We start from the raw sequence: 22,109 nt of genomic DNA, 5'->3' as shown, positions 1-22,109 counted from the left end.
GCTCTACTGGAAGACGCCATGGCCCCTGTGCACACCCGATGTGGCTGGGCCTCAGGCTGATCTCCACTCTGGCCAAGTTTTCAATACGTTTTGTTGACGGTTTCCAGTTTCTTGTTTCTTCCTATTGTATGTTTAATGGCGAGTGCTGGTTGCAAGGAGCCCACACAAGCAGTTTCTCTATTCTGGAGTGTAATTCATAGAGATTCTGGGCGTGGGTCTAGATTTAGAAAATTTTTTTAAATTAACACTCTTCTTGGTTCAAAAATGGTTGAATTTTCCCAATTTTAACACAGGCCAGGATTCCTGTTTACACTTTCTTCACCAATAGCATATGCTACTTAGGGTTCCTGAAGTTGATTACACAACAAATGTGCAGTCAATCTGCTGATTCATTTTGGTGCCCCACGTCTGTGTTCGCAAACATCATGCATGTGTATTCTCACATTCTTACAAACATACAAACTCTTGTCTGTAAGAGAATGGGGCCTTCTTTCTCTTCATAATTAAAAGTAACCTTGACAAACTTACTTCACTGTGGGTTTCCTGGAGCCTCGCTATTCCAGTGTATTTCCCAGAGCCTCGCTATTCCAATTAATAAGTTAAAGGCGAAAGAACATTCAAAGATGGAAGAAAAAATGGTTACTTCTGAATTTCATTCCTGCCTTTCTAATATGTAACATATTACACTCTAGAGTCTTCTTGACTATACTGACCTCAAAGATATGGTTAAATGCTAAACATTCTCCACAAAGCTCAAGTTTAGACCTGACTGAGGCGCCTGTGCAGAGAATGGACCATCTGACGTGCTACTTGTGGAACAGTATATTAAAGAAGCCTGTTAACATGTAGTTTAAAACTCAGAAGAAACTCTGAACAGCTGAAATGCCTTATAAATAGCGCAGACCCAGAGGAAGTGCAAACGTCTGCATTGTGAATTGTAGATCTTAATTACCGACAATGGCTGGTACAGCAAGGAGCACGGAAAAAAAGTGAAACAGTTGCACTGTTCATGGTTGGCAATAATTCTTCGGGAAAATATTTACTATCAATCAGTTATGAGAAAAGGGACTCTGTGCTCGTAAAACAGCACGTTGCTTCTCATACCAGGACCATTTTGCTTCAGCATAATCTGAATTTAAACAGCTTGTTTCCTGCGGATATAATTTTGGAAATAAATAAAACAAGTCTTCTATCAAAATCTGGAGTGAGTGGAAAGGAGCATCACATTTTTCTGTCTCAGTCAGTTTCAAGCAGATTATTAGTCTCAAGTAAAACAACAACAGACAAGAACTCAAACACAGAACCATTTGCAAAGGACTACTGAAAGGGTTTGGGGTTTATTTTCGAAACACAAAAGAACAGAATTTCTATCTGGGCCAGGAATTTAGGTAGATGTATTCAAACAACTCAATTTTAACTGTATATGACTGTGTACATACATATAGGAGTCTGGGTAGGGGTAAGTTAGAGAAAAGCATATAAATAATATTTTCAGTAATATTTCAAAAGTCAATCAAAACATAGCATAGCATAAAAAAATGGAATGTTCTTCAGCTTTCCAGTTAGTTTTCTTTAACAATTAAAAAACATTATGAAAGTTGACAATGAGGTACAAGTGATCTGGATTTAAAGACTAAGTTGGAGACCAGCAGATGGCGTAATGGTTACGTCACTGGACTCCCACAGATCAAGTCCCAGACCCGGTGGCTTAAAATTCATGCCGCATGTGTGTGTCCAAGATCCCATGAGAAGAATGGAGGAGAAGGGTGTGACCATCCCCCCATGAGGTGATTTCTCGCTTCCTATACTCTCCACTGAGGGCACACGACCTATAGCAAAAAATCTCCAAGAAAAAAGGACTAAGTTGACAGTCACGTTCCAAGTACAAACCTCATGAACCACAGGCCTATAAATTAGGAGAAAGGCTTTTTTGGGGGGGAAAAGAAGACATTTCATGTATTCAGATACTACCTGGATCAAGTTAATACTGATCAAATGACTCTTCTATTTTTATTTTTAAATTTTTTCTTAGGCTTCTGTCAAAAAAAAAAAAAAAAAAAGACAACTGAGGGAGGCCATAGTTTGCCTTACAGCTTGGTTTTTGTGTATTACGGGGAGGACTAGTGGGTACCCTTTCTGTAAGACTATGGTATTTCTGGCAAAGAAGAGTCACGTCCTACAGGGTCTAAACATAAAAAAAAATTAAGTGATAGTACTGTCTTCTGTAAAACTCGCCTCAACAGTCTGCAATAATGAGTTTTCGGCACCCAAATCAAAGACACTATCAGAGTTCAGTCACTCTGAACTAGAGGGAAACAATGGGTGATGGTGCTATACCACAGTTGTTCTCACATGGAGGTGGTTGGACATTCAGGCCGCATTGGAGCACGGTTTGACTCAACAATCGCCACTTGTTTCAAGTTAAAAAACACTGCAGTCATATCACTGTAGCAGATGAAACTATTCAGTTAAGGGCGAAAAGAAACAGAGATAAGCTGGCAGACCTACAGAAGCAATGGCAAGTCATGGCTTGCAAAGGTCAAACAATAAATGAAGCCAACAGAAGCAGCATGGAATCATGAGATGCACATCACTCAGGTAAACGAAGAGAAAATTCTTTCACTATTCCTGTGCTACTGCTATCTACCTAGAGGTTACTGCAATAAAGGAAATTTTCCAGCTACATGTTTTTATTTGCCATTGATCTGACTGGTTCACATGTGAACCAATGAGCTGGAAGACAGGAGGAGCCAGGAGTTACCTGCATTTCAACAGGAAATGACAGAAATCTTTATTAAATAATAGTATTTAAGGAGATGATAAAAGGATTTAGGTGTCAGAACACAAAATATGCAAAAATGGGATTAGAAGTTCTCCGTCTGGGAGCAAAGGAAACAGCTGATGAGCAACAATGAACAAGCTTGTTTCCTTACCCAAGAGCATGGGAGAAATTACTCCACCATGCCAGATGCCAGAAGATTTCTAACCATGCAGTAGAGGGTGGGAGAAAAAAATCCAAAACAAACCCCACATCATATAGACACACATCAATACAACCATGTAGCTTAGAGACACTGGCTTACAAAGAATGGAGAAAATAAAAGGAACAGATGCTCACTTGGCCAGCTCTCAATGAAGCTCATTAAAATCATCACCCTGCCCTTGGACTGGTGTTCATGCTAAGATTTTACCTTGTTTAGCCAGAAATCACCCACTTGTGATGAAACTAAGTGTAGGATAGCCAAAAAGGAGATTATTCTTTTTTTTTTTTTGAGAGGTTTTCGCTATAGGGCGCGTGCGCTCGCCAGACAGAGAGAGACATAGAGACAGAAAGCAAGAAATCACCCCCCAGGGGGGATGGTCACGCCGCAATCCCTTCTCCTCCATTCTCCTCTCGGGATCTTGGGCACGCACGCACACGCGCCCAGTGTGAGATTTAAGCCACCGGGTCCAAGACGCGAACCGCGGTCGACTACATGGGAGTCCAGCGACATAGCCATTACGCTAACTGCTGGTTCCCAAGGAGGTTATTCTTAAAGGCTCAATAATTACACCCCTGCCTCCACACATAAATGCTGAATATAAAACAGGAGCAATCAACACATGTAGGCATGACTAAATGACTGAATATAAACATATAATTTATAACATGTTTTGTAGCAAATGATTAAGATGTGTATTTAAAAGACACTTAACTGAAGTTTTAAACTATAATTTTAAATAAATTTGGATATTTCCTCATACGGATCACTCCAATGGTTCTGTTCTATACATTGCTGGGTAGTCCCATCCTTCACGTGAGGGTGCAGCAAAAAGGCGCCAACTTATGATCTTCATCAACACTGGGTCTGGTAGTGCCCTCAGCTTGGACTTCCCAGTGTCTACAACTGTACAAAATAAATTACTACTGCTGCTTCTTTCCCTCCTTCCTTCCTTTCTTCCTTCCTTCCTTCTTTCAACTGTAGGGCATGTGCACTCACCAGAAAGACAGAGACAGAGAGACAGAAAGTGAGAAATCACCCCCTGGGGGGATGGCCACGCCGCAATCCCTTCTCATCCATTCTCCTCTTGGGATTTTGGGCATGCATGCACACATGCCCGGCATGAGTTTAAGCCACTGAGTCCAAGACTCAAACCACAGTCAACTACATGGGAGTCCAGCGACATAGCCATTACACCAACTGCTGGTCCCAATTACTACTGCTTCTAAGTCTTCCAGTTCATGGTATTTTTGTTACAACAGTACAAAAGGAAATAGATCAGGGCTAGTTGGTGGCATTGTGGTTAAGGCACTGGACTCACACGTGTCCTTCTGTGGTTTGAGTTCCAGACCTAGAAGCTTGTTTTCCCACTTTCCATTTCTCTTTCTGTCTCTCTTTGGTCAAATTAAAAAATAAATGATAATAACAAATAAAATTAAATAAATAATTCATTCCCCCTTTTTTTAAAATTTCTGTCTCCCCCCCCCCCAGAGTGATTATTGCTATAGGGCATGTGTGCTTGCTGGAGAGACAGAGATGGAGTGAGAAATCATCCTACCTCCGGGGGATGGCCAGGCCACAATCCCTTATCCTCTGTTCTCCTCTTGGGATTGTAGGCATGCATACACATGTGCCTGGTGTTAAGTTCAAGCTGTTGGGTCTGGGACTCAAACTGTAATCAGTCATGAGGGAATCTAGTGCCTTAACCACCACACCACCATTCCTTTTTTTTTTTTTTTTTTTTTTTTTTTAAAGAAAAGAAATAGACTAACATGCTTGGGCTTTGTAGCAAAGGATGGAGAGACACTACATGTCTTAGTCCATTATTACATTGCTAACAGAAGTACCCAAGACTGGCTGATTTATAAAGAAATGGGGGCTTATTCAGCTTGTGGTTTGGAAGTCTGAGGTCCACGGCCAGGCTCTGGTGAGGCTACAACACAGCAAAGGGCAGGACCTTGAGTAGAGCAGCTGTCCCTAAATTTGTCTCTCATTACCTCTGCTTATTCCCAGCAGAGCTGGGAATAATGACCTTGTCACATCCAAGGCTCTACCTTGGGACAGCACAAAGGGATGAAGTTTTCACTTAACACCTTTATGATGAAATTAAGTCCCAACATGAATTTCCGGGAGACATCCAAATTAAAAAATATGAACTTTTGGGAGGACAAACCATTATCCAAACCTTAACATTTAAATGATACCAGTCTTGGCCTTAATAAGAAGGTCAAGTATATAGTACAATAGGTTAAATTAAAATACAGTTGGAAATGTTGAACAGTGACAGATGCCTGAATGGTTACAAAGCTAATACTTAAGTGAAGTCTTGAAATAAAGCCCATATTGAATATTATTTACCACTGTAATAATCAAAATGGCCAACACCTGAATTTAAGTCAAAGTTCTTAAGTACTTAAATGGTTAGAAAATATGAATCGTGGTTAACATAGAATACCTCAGCTCTCTAATATTTAAGATTACTTTTTATCTAGACTGTAGACATGACATATATTTATTTTATTTTACTTTTTTTGGAGAGGTTTTTTTGTTTGTTTGTTTTTGTTTCTGTTTTTTTTTTGCTATAGGGTGCGTGCGCTCGCCAGACAGACAGAGACAGAGAGACAGAAAGCAAGAAATCACCCTCCAGGGGCGATGGCCACGCTGCAATCCCTTCTCCTCCATTCTTCTCTCGGGATCTTGGGCATGCACGCACACGTGCCCGGTGTGAGCTTTAAGCCACCAGGTCCGGGACGCGAACCGCGGCTGACTACATAGGAGTCCAGCGACATAGCCGTTACGCTAACTGCTGGTCCTGACATGACATATATTTATACATGAGAAAAGCAGTAGCTCACATACATAACTAAACATACTTGTTCACTCAGACCAAGATCACCAAAAGAAATATTCTCAACATTAGTCACTTAAAAAAATAATAATAGAGGGAACCAGCAGTTAGTGTAATGGCTATGTCACTGGACTCCCACGTAGTCGACCGCGGTTCGCATCCCAGACCTGGTGGCTTAAAACTCACGCCGGGCGCGTGTGTGTGTGTGCCCAAGATCCTGAGAGGAGAATGGAGGAGAAGGGATTGTGGCATGACCATCCCCCCTGGGGGGTGATTTCTCGCTTTCTGTCTCTATGTCTCTCTCTGTCTGTCTAGCGAGCGCATGCGCCCTATAGTGAAAATCTCTCCAAAAAATAAATAAATAAATAAAAATAATAATAGTGATATAATAATTGGATTTTCTGTAGTATAATCTTTGCAATGATGGATTATTTATTTAATTAAATTTAAAAAACCATGAACAAACAAAAATTAATTGCACATTCTCTTATACAAATCTTACTCGCCTGTAATCATCTATAACTAGTGTCAAGCAACAAATGTGAACCAGTCTAAGGTGTGACCTGAATATATAATCAAAGATTTGTTGCAACTGAAGAACTGGAGACTCTAAGTTGCAATCTCCCCTAGACAAAATAATGTCTGCTTGTATTCTTTCCTTAAGTGTATAACCCTGTAACAGTCTGTAAGAGCGATAAGGAGGAAAGATCCCTAGAGATACGCACTGTTACAACGTGATATAACATACACTGATATGTAATGACTTACTTTGGCCACACAATTCTCAGGCTTCATAGCAGTGCTTGCTAGACATACTGTTTCTTGGTTTAAGCAGAGTCTGGCACAGCTGTTGTAAGTCTGTAAAGAGAAATTTTTGAAAACAGGTTTTTAGACATCGAAATACTGCCATATACAGTTCTGCTATATTTCCCCAAATGAACACACGAATAGGTTCTATCTGTAAATTCCAGACTCTGGGAGCTGAAGGACAACATCAAGAAGGGAGGCAGAGAGAGCCCACAACAGCCTCTGCCATGCCCATGAGTGAGTGCATGAGCAGCAGTGGCCTCATGTATGTCTGGAAGGTGGAGGCACCGGAACGTAGTATTTAAAAAATGCAAACTGTGAGAACTTAGTTCTGTTTACAATAGTAGTTACTCTTCTAAGAAAAGGGCTATTTTTGCTATTTTTCTAAACTTTCCAAACCATTGAGGCTTGACAAAAGTGAGAGGATATGTTTCTTATTCAGAAAAATGGATGAAGTATTTTGCAAGCTATCCATTAGAAAATGATTCTTTTGGCCAGCAGGTAAAGTGAAAGTTAAGATACTAGGTCCCACATGGCCAACAGTGTGGTTCAAGTCCTGGACCTGGTGGCCCACAAATCATGCTGGGCACGTGTGCATGCATGTCCAAGATCCTGGGAGAATGGAGAAGGGGTTGTGGCATGCCCAACCCCTGCCCCCGGGTGTGTGTGATTTCTCACTTTCTCTCTAAATACATGTGTCCTATAGTAAAACAAAACAAACAAACAAACAAAAACACAAAACAAAAAGAGAAAGAGAGAAAATGATTCTAAAAGTAATCTTGGAATATTTTAAAAGAATCACAGTACAAGTACATAACTTTGATTATTTTGCTCTAAAAAGAAAAGGATTAACCAAAATTGACAGCAGAATATAAAAAAAGATAAATCAACATTTATCCATATTTTAAAAACATATCCAGGGACCTGCAGTTGCCATAATGGCTATATTGCTGGACTCCCATGTGGTTGACCGTCGTTAGAGTCCTGAACCTGGTGGCTTAAAACTCATGCCAGGCGTGGGTGTGTGCATGCCCAAGATCCCGAGAGGAGAATGGAGAAGGGGTCGCGGTATGGCCATCCTCCCTGGGGGGTAATTTCTTGCTTTTTGTCTCTCTCTCTCTCTCTCTCTCTCTCTCTCTCTCTGTCTTTCTGGCAAGCACACGCATCCTATACGAAAACCTCTAAAAAAATAATAACCATATGCATATCTCAAGTATAGTTGGTAGCCTGTTCAGAATATAAACTAAAACAGAATAGGAAATAGGTTTTAAAAATACTGGTTGCATATTGTTTTCAGGTTTTTGCCATAAGGTACACTTGCTAGAGACAGAGAAAGAGAAAGTGAGAAATCACCCCTCGAGGGGATGGCCATGCTACAATCCCTTCTCCACTCTCCTCGTGGGATTTTGGGTGTGAGTTTTAAGCTGTCACGTCCAGAACTCAAACCACAGTCAACTTTGTGGGAGTCCAGTGACGTAACCATTATGCCACCTACTGGTCCCGAAAATTTGCATTTTTAACTAGTCCTCAGTTGGCATAAATACTGCTGTTGGGGAACACTCTTTGAGAACCACTGATATAAATATCTGTGTTAGAATTTATATCAGTGGAAAAGGAGGAAAATCTTAACACACTGATGTCCACTTTTTTAACATTACAAGATAATTTTTTTTTTGAGAGGTTTTTCACTATAGGGTGCGTGTGCTTGCTAGACAGACAGAGAGAGACAGAGAGACAGAAAGCGAGAAATCACCCCTCAGAGGGGATGGCCACGCCACAATCCCTTCTCCTCCATTCTCCTCTTGGGATCTTGGGCACGCACGCACATGCGCCCGGAGTGGGTTTTAAGCCACCAGGTCCGGGACGCGAACTGCGGTCGACTACGTGGGAGTCCAGTGACATAGCCATTACGCTAACTGCTGGTTCCCGATTACAAGATAATTTTTAATTTTAGATTTACAGAGCAGCTATAAAAACAATTAACGAGTACCTGTTTATCTGCCCCTAGCATTGCCCATGTTAATGTATGACAAAGTAACCACAGAACACTTATCAAAACTAAAACGTTAATTTGGAACTTTACAAAGTACAGAACTTATTTGAGTTTCACCAGTTTTCCCACTAGTGTCCTTTTCCTGTTCAGGATTTAATCCAGGATCCCACACTGCATTTATTTGTCATATCTCCTTAGTTTCCTCTAATCTACGGCAATTTCTTAATCTTTCCTTGTCTTTCATAACTCTAATACTTCTGAGGAATACCGCTCAGTTAATCTATAAACTGTCCCAATTTGGGTTTTTCTGCTGCATTACCATGGTCAGACTGAGGCTGTTATTGGGGAAACATACTAGAGAAGCTACATGCTCTTCTGCACACCTCAATCGGGAAGCATGGCGGTGAGTATCTGGTGATGCTGGCCTTGGTCACATGGCTAGCGACATGTCTGCCAAGATTCCCCACTGGACACTATTTTCCCGTATGAAATATTAAATATATCAGAGGAAATACTTTGGGACCACAAATATTCTGCATCTACTTCAAATTTTGCCTGCTAATTTTAGCATCCATTGGTGGCTCTTGGTTATGGAAACTGTTAATGTGGTGTTCTAATATTAGGTCAATTTTTTTTCTTTCTTTCAGTCTATCTATATTTATTAATTGGAATTCTTCTGTAAGAGTTATGGGGGTCAGCAGTGGTGTGATGGTTAAGACATCCAACTCCCACATGGCTGACTGTGGTTCTTGTCCCAGACTCAATGGCTTGAAATCACACTGGACACGTGTGTGTGATTGCCCAAAATCCCAGAAAGAGAAGGGATTGTGGTGTGGCCATCCTCCCAGGTAGTGGTTTCTCACTTTCCCTTTCTCTGACTCTCTCCAACAAAGCTCAAGTGATATATGGCGCGCACACACACACACACAAGGCTGGGTATGCATACCTAAAGTCCCAAGAAGAGAGTGGAGGAGAAAGGATTGTGGCATGGCCATCCCCCTTGGGGAGAGGGTGTCCTCTCACTTTCCTTCTCTCTCTGGCAAGTGCATATACCCTATAGCAGACTTTAAAAAAAAATTCTATGAGCATAGACACATGGATATTTCAAATATAGAATTTTTTGTCAACTATTATTATTTTGAAAGAGAACGATAAACATAAAATTGAAGATGGAGAAAAAAATAGCAGAACTAAATAGTTCCCTATCAATATTTAAAAGTTTACCTTTTCTTTTCATAGAGATTTTTACTATAGGGCATGTATACTCACCAGAGAGACAGAAAGTGAGAAATTACTACCCCCACACAGCCAGGGGAATGACCACATCACAATCCCTTTCTCCTCCATTCTCCTCTTGGGATTTTGGGCACGTACGCATATGCACTCAGTGTGAGTTTCAAATGACGTGAGACTCAAACCATGGTTGATTACATGGGAGTCCAGCAACATAACCTATTATGCTATCTGTTGGTCCCAAAAGTTTACCTTTTAAAAAAGTCAAATTTTTAAAAATCGTATCTACATAACTGGCTTATTTTTACATAATTAAGTTGAAATTATTTAAAAACATATGTTTTAAAAATCAGGGCAAGCAATCCTCACCCCAGCAACCTGAAAAACATACTGGGTATGTGTGCATGTACACCCCAAATCTTGATGGAGCAGAATGAATAACAGAGAAGGGCCTGCAATAATAGGGGGTATATTCTCCCTCTCCTCTCTCTGGCAAGTACATGTGCCTTCTGGGGGAAAAAAAAAAAAGAAAAGAAAAAAGACCAGTGATGATAGCTGAATTAAACAAAGTCACAGGGCAGGGGGCGGGGGAGGGCAGAGAGGTGGGGATGAGGGCCAGCCCTGTAGCACAGCAGCTAAATGCTACACAGACGAAACAGGATCCCATAATGGCTGACCAGGGTTAGAGTCCTGGTTATAGAAGTTTGGAAAAACAGAGAGGGAGAGAAGAAAGCATCCCCATGGGGAATGGTCATGTTGCAATTCCTTCTCCACTATCTTTTCCTCCATTTGGGATTTTTGGCATGCATGTACATGTGCCCATGTGTTTCTAGCCACTGGGTCTGGGACTCAAACCACATGATTGGCCATGTGGAATCTGACTGCCTTAATCACCAGGTCAGAGAGCCAGCCTCACCAATTCTTTTGTAATGACACAAACATTTGCTATTCATGCACACACCACACAATTTTAAAAAAATGCTATGTTTCAAAAAGACATTCATGAAGTAATTAGTATTTACTGAGTAAAACAATACTTAATCAAAGAGTTCTGGTTTTAATACAGAAAACTTTGCATTAGATTAACCCTCCTGCAGAAGACAATTATAAACCATGGGAAGACACTTTAAAATGACACCGAGGCACTGGAAATCAACCTAAGAAGGCAGAAACTAGAGGAGGAGCACAGTGTTTTTGAAAGGAGAGAACTACACTAGGTGAGATGTGTGATGATAAGCTTTTTTCCACAGTGAGTAGAATTCAATTAGAAAGTCATTGTCTATTGTCTTAATGTATCAGAGGACAGAGTTCGGGATGGCCACAGTGGATGGCGATGGAGAAATCCCAAAATCGAAAGAAAGTCATGGAGGAAGGTGGAAGCTTCTAAAAATGGATACGGGGGACCAGCAGTTGGCGTAATGGCTATGTCGCTGGACTCCCATGTAGTGGACAGCGGTTCGTATCCCGGATCCGGTGGCTTAAAACTCACGCCGGGCGCGTGTGCGTGCATGCCCAAGATCATGAGAGGAGAATGGAGGAGAAGGGATTGTGGTGTGGCCATCCCCCCTGGGGGATGATTTCTCGCTTTCTATTTCTCGGTCTCTGTCTGTCTGGCAAGCGCACATGCCCTATAGTGAAAACCTCTCAAAAAAAAAAAATGCATATGAATTTTCCTCAAGGCCCAGCCTCAGTAGCATAGGTGGCAGCATGCTGAACTACAGTACTGGAAGCCACATGGATGCTTGTGGGTTTGGATCCCAAGTTGACCTGAAACCTAAAAACAATGTTTGCACATGAACTCGATCCTGAGAAGCTGGAGGACTGTGGGAAGGGGACTACAGATGAGACTCTACTGAAGGTGCCCCTCTCTCAATCTCTCTCTCTCTCTCCTCTCTTTCTCTTTCTCTCTCTCACACACACACCTACGTGTCTCTCTCATGCATGAAATAATCAAATGTAAAAAAAAAAAGGAATCCTGAATCCATAGCTAACCCCTAAACTGCACACATGAAGGGAAGACCCAAAGGATTCCAATGGAAAACAACAGCTGGAAGGCTGAAAGACCTGAACAGACATTCTAGCTGCTGCTTATGAGGGTAGACAGAGTTTAGAATTTGATTCCTACCAAGTTAGAGGGGCTTAATAAGTATCAGAGGCTTCCCACTGAAATTTATAAAAACCATGTGTTGAGACTAAAGAGGATGTGTTACGACTAAAGAATCAGCCTTAGGACTAAAGGCAAAAACCAAAACACACCTGACTGTAACAAGTGTCAAACCGAGCCTCTACAAGGTCACAGTAATCAATCAATAATTTTTTCTTTTAAATTAAGACAAAGTCTTGCCATATTCTGATCATCCAGCCTCAGTTTTCCAGCTGGGACTGCGGGTATGTGCTACCACATGCAGCTTTTTAAAGACAGCCTTGATATGTTGCCCAGGCCAGTTTCAAGCCCGTGATCCTCCTACCTCAGCAAACCTCTCCTCACCCAATTGCTGGTGTTACAGGCACACACCACTGTGCTCGGCTTTTTAGGCTGGAATAGGCATTAAGCACAGCCTCCCACGTAGGGTACAGTGACACGGCACTGCACATCACTGCAGCTGGATCTCAGTCATCAAAGAACTCAGCATTTCTGCAAATATCACTTATGATGTCCACTATCCAATCAAGAGTTACTGGATATGAGAAGAGGCAGATAAATGGGACCCATAGTAAGAGAAAAAGAAATTTAAAAATGACCCTGAGATGACCTGCTTGGGGGAATAAGCAACATAAAGGCTCTAAAGAAGCTATAATAAAGATGTTCAATAACTTAAATAAAAGACATAATCACAATGAGTGAACAGATAGAAAATTTCACCAGAAAAAAAAAATGGAAACTTAAAATGAACTAAATATAAATTTTAACACTGAAAAGTGTATTATTTTAAATTTAAAATGTACTACTTAGGTTTAAAAGCACAGTGGAAGTGGCAGAAAAAAAGTTCAATGAATTTGAAGACAAATTATTGAAATAATATAAACCAAAGAACAAAGAGTAAAAAGAGAAAAAAAGATAAAGAACAGTCTCAGTCATCTGTGTGACAATGTCAGAAGCCCAACGAAGAGAGAATGGGAAACCAAAAGAAATAGTGAAAGCCACTGGCCTACTGACTGAAGATCAACAAACCACAGGCAGGTTAAATATGCGGAAAATGACACACAGGCCCCACACACGTCGAAACCGCTAGAAACTGTTGACAAAGACAAAAACCTGAAAAAAGCAGTCAGAGAAGAGGGATGTTAAACACGTGGGAGCAACAATATAAATAATAGCAGGCTCTTCACCAGCAAGTGAAGGCTAGACAAAGGAACAACATTTTTGAAGTACTGAAAAGAAAAACTAAAATCTCTAATCAAGTTTCTTACATTAGAAAAGGGAATTATAAACCCAGAAAGATGAATCTAGAGCAAACTCTTAATGTTAGACTGGAGCTGAAGGTATGAATGTGAACTCATGATTAACAAATATACAGTCATATGCCACACAATGACAAAGATTGCCTACCATCACGTATCCCTGTCCTTAGGCGGTGTGGCTTATACAAACAGAGTTTCAGGAAAAGTTGGTGGGGCAAGCCAATGACATGGTGGTTAAGACAGCCGAATTCCACACGGCCAACTACACAATTTTGAGTCCTGGACCCAGCAGCTTGAAAAAGATGCTGGACATGAGTGCGTTGGAACCCAAATCCCAAATCCCATGGTGGAAAGTGATTATGGCATGACCATCCCCGATAAGGGGCGCCTTCTCGCTTCCCTTTTCTCTCTGTCTGTTTCTCCTGGCAAGTGTGTATGCCCTCTGCCAAAATTTAAAAGGGAGAGGAAAAGTTGGTGTTTAAATCTTGGCTTCTACTATAGATAACATTCTATACTTAAGGGAACCATGGTTCCTTGGAAAAATGGCTGATTATGTCAAAGGGGCAGAGAAGCCGGCCTACAAAGGCTCCCATTAGCCCAAGGTGGAACATTTAAGTATTAAAAGATATTAACAAACACAACCTGTTGAATAAATAAGTTTTTAAAGGTAGCATTTGTTAAAAGGTACAAATTACCAAAACTGACACAATACAAAATAGAATATCTGATGAGCTCCATACCTATTAAAGAAATTGAAGTTATTTTTAAGAGAGAGAGAGAAGAGACCAGCAGATGGCAGAATGGTTATGTTGCTGGACACCTATGTAGTTGACTGCAGTTCAAGTGCCGGATCATGCCGGGCATGTGTACATGCATGCCCAAAATCCCAACCAAGAGGAAAATGGAGAAGAAGGGATTGCAGCATGGCCACCTCATGGGGGTGATTTCTCGCTTTCTCTTTGGCAAGAGTGCACACCCTCTCAAAAAGAGAGAGAGAGAAAAATCTTTCCACATAAATTTAAATAAGCTAAAAAGTATTCCCACAAAGAAAACTCCAGACCCAAACAGTTTCACTGCTAAGTTCTATTGTATTTTAAAGAAATAACAACAGAATCATACAGAAATCCTTTTAGAAAATGGAGGAAAGGATGACTTCCCATCTTATATTAATCAATCCAACATAAGCTTGACACCAAAATCTGACTGACATGAAAAAGACAACCATAGACTAGTATCCCTCATGAACACAGACGCAAAAAATTTCAATAAAATTAATATGATGGTGGGAGGGACAGGACCAAGGCAGAAACAAAGCATTTAAGAGACACAAAAATGGCATTATCCTTTGATGATAATGTCTCTGATTTGACTAACATACACTGTATTCATGCGGGAAAATCATGTTGTACAGTATAAAGATGTACAGTGACTAAATGTAAATTTAAAAATAATCCAGAATAAAACAAAAAAAGTACATAACATAATGTAATGTTCATTGTTAAAAATGAATACATGTATATCCTTGATTACTATACGGTATAAGCCTTTAAAATATGCTATAGCCCGGGGCCGGCAGGTGGCATGGTGGTTAAGGGCACTAGACTCCCACAAGGCCGACCATGGTTTAAGTGCCGAACCTGGCAGCTTGCTTTCTCAGTTTCCCTTTCTCTCTCTCACTCTGTCTCTCTCTGGTCAAATTAAAATGAGTAAATAAAAAAAATAAAACAATTCTTTAAAAAAATGCTATAGCCCACAAAGGTATACATCAATCACATATAAACTAGAAGTCATAAGGAAATAAAATGTAATTCACTATATTAACAGAATAAAGGGGGGACGACTATATGATAGATCTCAGATTTTTAAAAAGCATTTAACTAACATGAACATTTATTCATGATTTAAAAAATATCTCGGTAAGCTAAAATAAAAGAGAATTCCCTCGGTTGATCCTGTAAGCCTAGTGGTTAAAAGAGTCAGATGCCACATGGCTGACCATGGTCTGAATCCCAGTCCCAGTGGTTTGAAATACACACTGCAGGGGAGTGGGAGTTGGGGAGGGGGGAAGAGGTATGGTTGTTAAGATGCTGAACTCCCAACATGGTTGACTTGTAGTTTGAGTCCCAGTTCTGGTGGCTTGCTATCTTTTGCTTTCTTACTTTATCTCTTCCCCTTCCTGGTCAAATTAAAATATAATAATAATAAATAAAATTAAGTAATTATTTTTAAGAAAAAGAAAAGAAAAACACACTGACTTCATGTGCACACATGTCCCAAATCCTGACGGTATGGAGAAACAGTGGAGAAGGGATTGTGGGGTAGGGGAGGCTTTCTCCTCCCTCTCTCTGACAAGTGTGTGTACCTTCTTGCAATTAAAAAAGAAGAGGGGACCAAGAGTTGGTGTAATGGCTATGTCACTGGACTCCCATATAGTTGGCTGCGGTTTGAGTCCCAGACCTGGTGGCTTCACGCACGCCAGGTGTGTGTGCGTGTGTGTCCAAGGTCATGAAAGGAGAATGGAGGAGAAAGGACTGCGACATAGCCATCCCCCCTGGGGGGTGATTTCTCGCTTTCTGTCTCTGTCTCTGTCTTTCTAGCGAGCACATGCACCCTATAGCAAAAAAAAAAAATCTCCAAAAAGCACACCATAGCAAAAAAACCTCTCCAAAAAAAAAAAAAAAAAAAGAAAAGCCATCTAAGTTGCTCTGAATAACACCATACACAATGGTGAAAGCCTTAATACTGTCTCTCTAAAAGGGGGAATGAGATGAAGATGTCCTTTTATACATCAATTTAACATTATATTGGAGCTCACAGCCAACACAATAAAATAAGAAAAAGAAAGAAAAGGCTTATAAGCTGGAAAACAAGAAATAAAACTGTCTTCATTCATAAATGACAGAAAACAAAGCCAACAGTCAAAAATCAATTATGTATTTTTTTTTCTTTTCTTTTTTTTTTTTTTTTGGCCAGAGGGCAAGTGTGCTTGCCAAACAGAGAGACAGAGAGAAGGCAATTAAAAGCTTAGATACTCCTTAAAAAAAAAAAAAATTCTGAATAGCCAATAAGCACATGAAAAAGTACTCAACACATACCCACTAAAAAGCTAAAGTCATAACAACACCACTTATAAAGATGGAAAGTTCAGGTGTTCACCAAAAGGAGAACAGAAAACAAACTGTACAGGCAGTGGAAGGTGCTGGGGAGGCGCTCAGTAAAAAAATTCTTCACAGACACAAGAGTGCATGTAAACCATGCAAAAAGGTTATGGAAGGTCATACCACCACAGAGTGAAAAAGAGCACTGCTAGGCCAGCACGTGGTACGGTGGTCAAGGCACTCAACTCCCGCATTGCCAACCGCAGTTCAATCCCAGACCTGGCAACTTTCTCTCTCTCTCTCTCTCTCTCTCTCTCGTGAGTGCACATGCCGTATAGCACATTTAAAAAAATAATAATTAAGGGACCAGCAATTGGTGTAATGACAATGTCTCTGGACTCTCATGTAGTTGACCACAGTTCAAGTCCCAGACCCAGTGGCTCACACTGACATCAGGTACGTGGGTGTGTGTGCCCAAGCATGACCATCCCCACTGGAGGGTGATTTCTCGCTTTCTGTCTCTCTGTCTCTCTCTGTCTTTCTGGCGAACGCACACACCCTATAGCAAAAACCTCTCAAAAAAGAAAATAAAATTGGGCCAGTAGTTGGCATAATGGTTAAGGCACTGGACTCCCACGTAGACAAGTGTGGTTTGAGTCCCAGACATGGTGGCTTGAAACTCATGCAAGGTGTGTGTGCATGCTTGCCCAAAATCCCAAGAGGCAAATGGAGGCGAGGGGACTGTAGTGTAGCTATCATCCCTGGGGGGTGATTTTTTTACTTTCTGTCTCTCTCGTGGGCTCTCCAGCAAGCACATATGCCTTATAGCAAAAAATTTCTCAAAAAAAACCCCATGAAATTAAGTAATTATTTTTTATAAAAAGCCATTGCCAATCATATATATATATATATATATACACACATATATTTAAAATATATACATATATACTTAGAAAATCGTAGAACAAAAACTGTAGTATATCTATTCAACATAACAAGAACAAAAAAGAATAAAGTACTGGGACCAGCAGTTAGCGTAATGGCTATGTCACTGGACTCCCATGTCGTCGATCGCGGTTCGCGTCCCGGACCCGGTGGCTTAAAACTCACGCCAGGCACGTGTGTGTGCGTGCGTGCCCAAGATCCCAAGAGGAGAATGGAAGAGAAGGGATTGCGGTGTGGCCATCCCCCCTGAGAGGTGATTTCTTGCTTTCTGTCTCTTTGTCCCTCTCTGTCTGTCTGGTGAGCGCACACGCCCTATAGAAAAAAAAAAAAACTCTTAAAAACAAAAAAAAAAGAATAAAGTAGTAATAAACATAGCAGTTTTGCCACATAGACAAATCTCATGAACACTATGCTCAGTGAAAGCTAGACTCAAAAAAATGTATTATTCCATTACATGAAATTCTAGAAAAAGCAAGATTAATTTATAACAAAAATAACTGATTCATGGAGTAGGCAAATTGGGAAGAAGACTGAGGAAACGTTTTTGGGTAATAAAAAGGTTCTATAGCTTGATAGGCATCATGATTATGCAGGTAGACAGGTTTATCAAAAACTAGTTGGGACCAGCAGTTGGCGCAATGGCTAGGTTGCTGAACTTCCACAGCTTGAATCTTGGACCCAGTGGATTAAACTCACACCGGGTACGTGTGCACGCGTGCCCAAGATCCCGAGAGCAGAATGGAGGAAAAGGGATTGCAGCATGGCCATCCCCCCTGGGGGGTGATTTCTCGTTTTCTGTCTCTCTGGCGAGCGCACGTGCCCTTATATCAAAAACCTCTCAAACAAAAACAAAAACAAAAACTAATTGACTGTGGCCAGCAGGTGGCATGATGGTTAACGCACTGGATTACCACATGGCTGATCACAGTTGGGAGTCCCAGAGCCTGCGTCATGAAGTGCCTGGAGTCTCCAGGGGAGAGTGGAGTGTGCGTGTGTGTGTGTGTGTGTGTGTGTGTTTGTGGGGGGGGGTGGATTGGCCATACCCCTGGGGGCCGATTTCTCACTTTCCTTCTCTCTCTCCCTCTCTGGCAAGCGCACACACCCTTATGGCAACCCACCCCCCAAAGCTCACTGCATAAAGATTTTTTTTAAAAAGGCATATGCAGTTAACATTTTAAGAGAAAGGTATTATAGAAGTCTGTCTGGCAAATTAATAAAAACATGGTACTTTTTTTTAGGAAAAAGTTACAGAATATAGAAAAACAAATTTGTTTTCCTTCAAAATGATCCTCTTTTCCCTTCACAAATGATTATAATACATTTAGGAGAGCAACAGATAGATTCAGAAGCTCTATGTCAGTCTAAGTGGGTTTCCAGAGCGTCGCATTCCATCCATAAGATGGGTATAATGGTCTTGCTTATCTCCCAAGGAAGAAACACAGATTAGTAAATCAAAACTTGTCATATAGTTCTCTGACCAGTCTGGAATAAAAAGGCTAAAACATTCAGCATTTCCATTCAATATTGCAGTATTATAAGACTCCTTCCAGTTTGAAATCAAACTGGTGAATATAATAGCCACGGGCAAGATAGGTTCTGTTCCCGTGCAACATTTGAAAAGGTAGCTTCTGTGCTCAACCAGAGGCAGAGAGTTTTGCGTCGGAGTACTTTAATACGTTTTTATATCACATATAAAGCACATAAGCATAAACCAGTAAGATCCCTTGCTGAAAACTACCTTCTTTGTGAAAGCAGGCTGTAATTCTGAACAAGTTTTCAATTTTCACAATGCTGCTAGGGTAAAACATTTTAAAGAGTTTAATTTTTTACAATGGATTCAATGACATAGGATTATCTAACAAAGTAATGGCTAATCAATAGAAGGTTTAGTTGTCAGGTGAAACATATAACACACTAAAAGGGATTGATTGCCAGACTTCTTATTTACTAGAAGGTATATATTTAAAATGACACAAACTTGTTACCAGGCTGCATTCTTTTAACCTTGCAAAAAGCTGCTTAAGAAATGTGTTCAGCAGCCCTATAGCAAAACAAGATATAGTATAATGAAAACAGCTAGTGATAGGTGATGGGATGGAGGAAGAAGGACCTTCAGATATATGGTAACATCAAATCATGTCCCCAGCAAGAATGTGGGATAGAAAAGGCAAACTACAAAGAGACATCTAGGGAAGCCGGAATTAGGCTTCAAAAATGCCAAATGGATGCTACGAATCTTGTTCAAAAGATGCAAAGCTGTATCTGATCTCATTCCATGGTGTTCTTAGGGCGGGTTTCTTTAGGACTCATAAGGCTGGGCACAATAGGTTTCCTCCCCCTTTTTGGCCATTCTTTTTTTCATGGCACATCCAGATTAAGCACTGAACACAAAATGAATTGGGCCCATATGGACTTTGACCAGCATATAAGCTGTTTCCTTTATAATTTATTACAGCATCTCAACTCTCTATATGAAAATACACTTTTTATGGTCATTGCAACCCAGGAGTTCAATAATATTTTTTCTACCAAGGCAGTGATTACACAATTTATCAAAGAATGATTACGCTGAAATAAAAATTTTAAAAAAACCTACCAACCCCCTATACAGTCTTCCATGCTCAAAGTAATTTCAAGAAAGCTGGTTATTAAATTGCTTCTTTTTTGAAAAAGGGTTTCTGTAGCTAGGCACAAATTGCCAAACCATGTTTTTAAAAAAATGTTATTAGACTCTGAAGGATTCAGCAGAAGTGGGAAGTTATATAAACAAATCACTTCATCAGATTCAGAAGGATCACTTTTGTCTTACTTAAGAGACCAACATTAATTACCTTTAAGGTCTTTTACATGGACTATTTAAAATAAGTACACTTTATTTATTTATTTCAAATGAGGTGCTTCTTCCAAAGTATTAAATAATGTCTACAAATGCAAAAGCATTTTTATAAATAGGTAATTAAAATAGATGACTAAAATTAAGTCAAGCTGCAAAACATTACCCAGAATGCTCTGCAGGTTTTTTTTTTTTTTTTTTTTTTTAATAAACATTTCAGGCAATTTTTTCCATCCAAAGCCCAAAGCACTTCAGGAAAGGGAGAAAAAAAAAGAGAGAGGGAGGGAGGTAGGGTTTAAAAAAAAAAAACTCTACACATATATAATGAAATAATGCCAAACCCCCAACTAAAGTATTTACATGATAGTCCCTTAAGCATAGTTTGTCATATTGCAATTACACCTTGCCTACTGCCAAACCAAAGTGCTTACTATTGCCACTAGAGGGAGAAGTGTCTTAACACAAAGCAGTCCAGATAGGGACCGGGTTTTCTTGAGCAATTATCAGAACAAAGCTCCCTTGGCTGTGTGTACCTTCTAATTACTCAATACAATTAAAATGACTAACCTAAAACAAATAGAAAAAAAAATCTGCCTGTCTGATATCAGGGACTTCATTAAACCTTTCCCCCCTCATAAATCAAATCAGAAAGAAGGGAATGCCATCATATCTGAACATTACAGAGCTATGAAAGGAAGTAAATTCTGTAAAATCTGTGTGTGTGTGTGTGTGTGTGTGTGTGTGTGTGTGTGTGTGTGTGTGTGTGTGTGTGTGTGTGTGTGTGTGTGTGTTTAAAGGAAGAAAAGAAGCTGTTCTCTTGAAAAAGGAAAATGAAAAAGGAAATGCCGTGGTATTTACCCATCTGGATGCTGTCTGAAAACAAATTGTCCTCCAAAGAACAGAAATACAGTATGTTTTCTCTCAGTTCACTGGCTTATGAATGACTTTTTGTTGTTGTTGTTGTTTTGTTAATACACAGTATAATGTCATTTTGTGTCACTGATGTGCTTTTCCTCCTACTCAGCCAACTGTATAAAGGAGCTATGCCCACAGACTTCCATGTTTACACTAGCTGTCTTCCTTTTAAAGTCTTCACTGTTTTTTTGTTTGTTTTTTGAGTGTGTGAATCTACTCCATGCCCACGTACATAATGGCATTAGGAAGGCAGGGAAGTGGGGGAAGGATAGGCAAAAAAAAAAAAAAGCTACTTATTCCTTCCAAAAGCCTTACGTAGTTCCTTTTATAAGGTCCAGTCATTAACGGAAGATGACAACACAGTCATTTTTCTTTCAGCTGACAATTGTGACATTTTTCCAGCAGCGTGCAAGGTGTTGAAAACCTGGCAGCTGTTACCTCCTGGGATGAAGCTACTTTTTTATCCTCCCCTGACAGTTTAACTCAGTGGGTCAGCACCTTTAAAGACTGCAAAGTATCCTTGGAGAGGATGGAAGCTTGAATTACTGCTCCCTCCCTAATCAATGTAAACCCTCACTGCAGGTGAAGTCTCCATCTATAGAGGTGCATGGGGGAGGAAAATGTAATGCCCTGAGCCAGATGGTTTTTATCTTGTTTTTAAAGAATAAAGGAACAAGCTAACAAGGGAGACAGCTACTTTGTTAGCTTCTTGGCCTCTCTCATGGCTTTGCATCCCCAGGGTTCCAGCTACACAAGAGAAAGAATACAGAAAAACGTAAACACTTAAAGAAATATAACTAGAGGGCTGGCATCATGCTGCTTTCAAAGAGTTGAGAGCGCTCTACTCAATGCTTTATTTATCACTGCCCACGTTCTCAGGACGGTAAGTGGACACACACACAAAGGGAAGGGGGATGGGAGCAGGATTAGACAGCGGTCACAATTTACTCAATTACAGAGAAAAGGCAGGGCTGACAGATCCTATTAGCACCAATGTGAAGCAAAGAAGAGTTGCATGTTGTAATGCTACATTTTCAAAAAGTAATGGGCACTT

The 22,109-nt window shown here is 40.3% G+C and overlaps 1 protein-coding gene across 1 annotated transcript in view; it reads right to left on the bottom strand.

The window, feature by feature from the left end:
• Positions 1-22,109, bottom strand: part of BTRC (beta-transducin repeat containing E3 ubiquitin protein ligase) — a 236,702-nt gene that overhangs the window by 84,300 nt on the left and 130,293 nt on the right. Inside the window, exon 4 of the mRNA XM_006166317.2 lies at positions 6,598-6,687. Within this exon, the coding sequence (XP_006166379.1) occupies positions 6,598-6,687 (90 nt within the window). The remainder of the gene's footprint in view (positions 1-6,597; positions 6,688-22,109) is intronic.

This window comes from Tupaia chinensis, unplaced genomic scaffold (genome assembly GCF_000334495.1).
Source record: "Tupaia chinensis unplaced genomic scaffold, TupChi_1.0 Scaffold144255_1, whole genome shotgun sequence".
Taxonomy (NCBI): domain Eukaryota; kingdom Metazoa; phylum Chordata; class Mammalia; order Scandentia; family Tupaiidae; genus Tupaia; species Tupaia belangeri.
The sequence above is the reverse complement of the archived record's forward strand: the minus strand, read 5'-3'. Positions and strand labels throughout refer to the sequence as shown.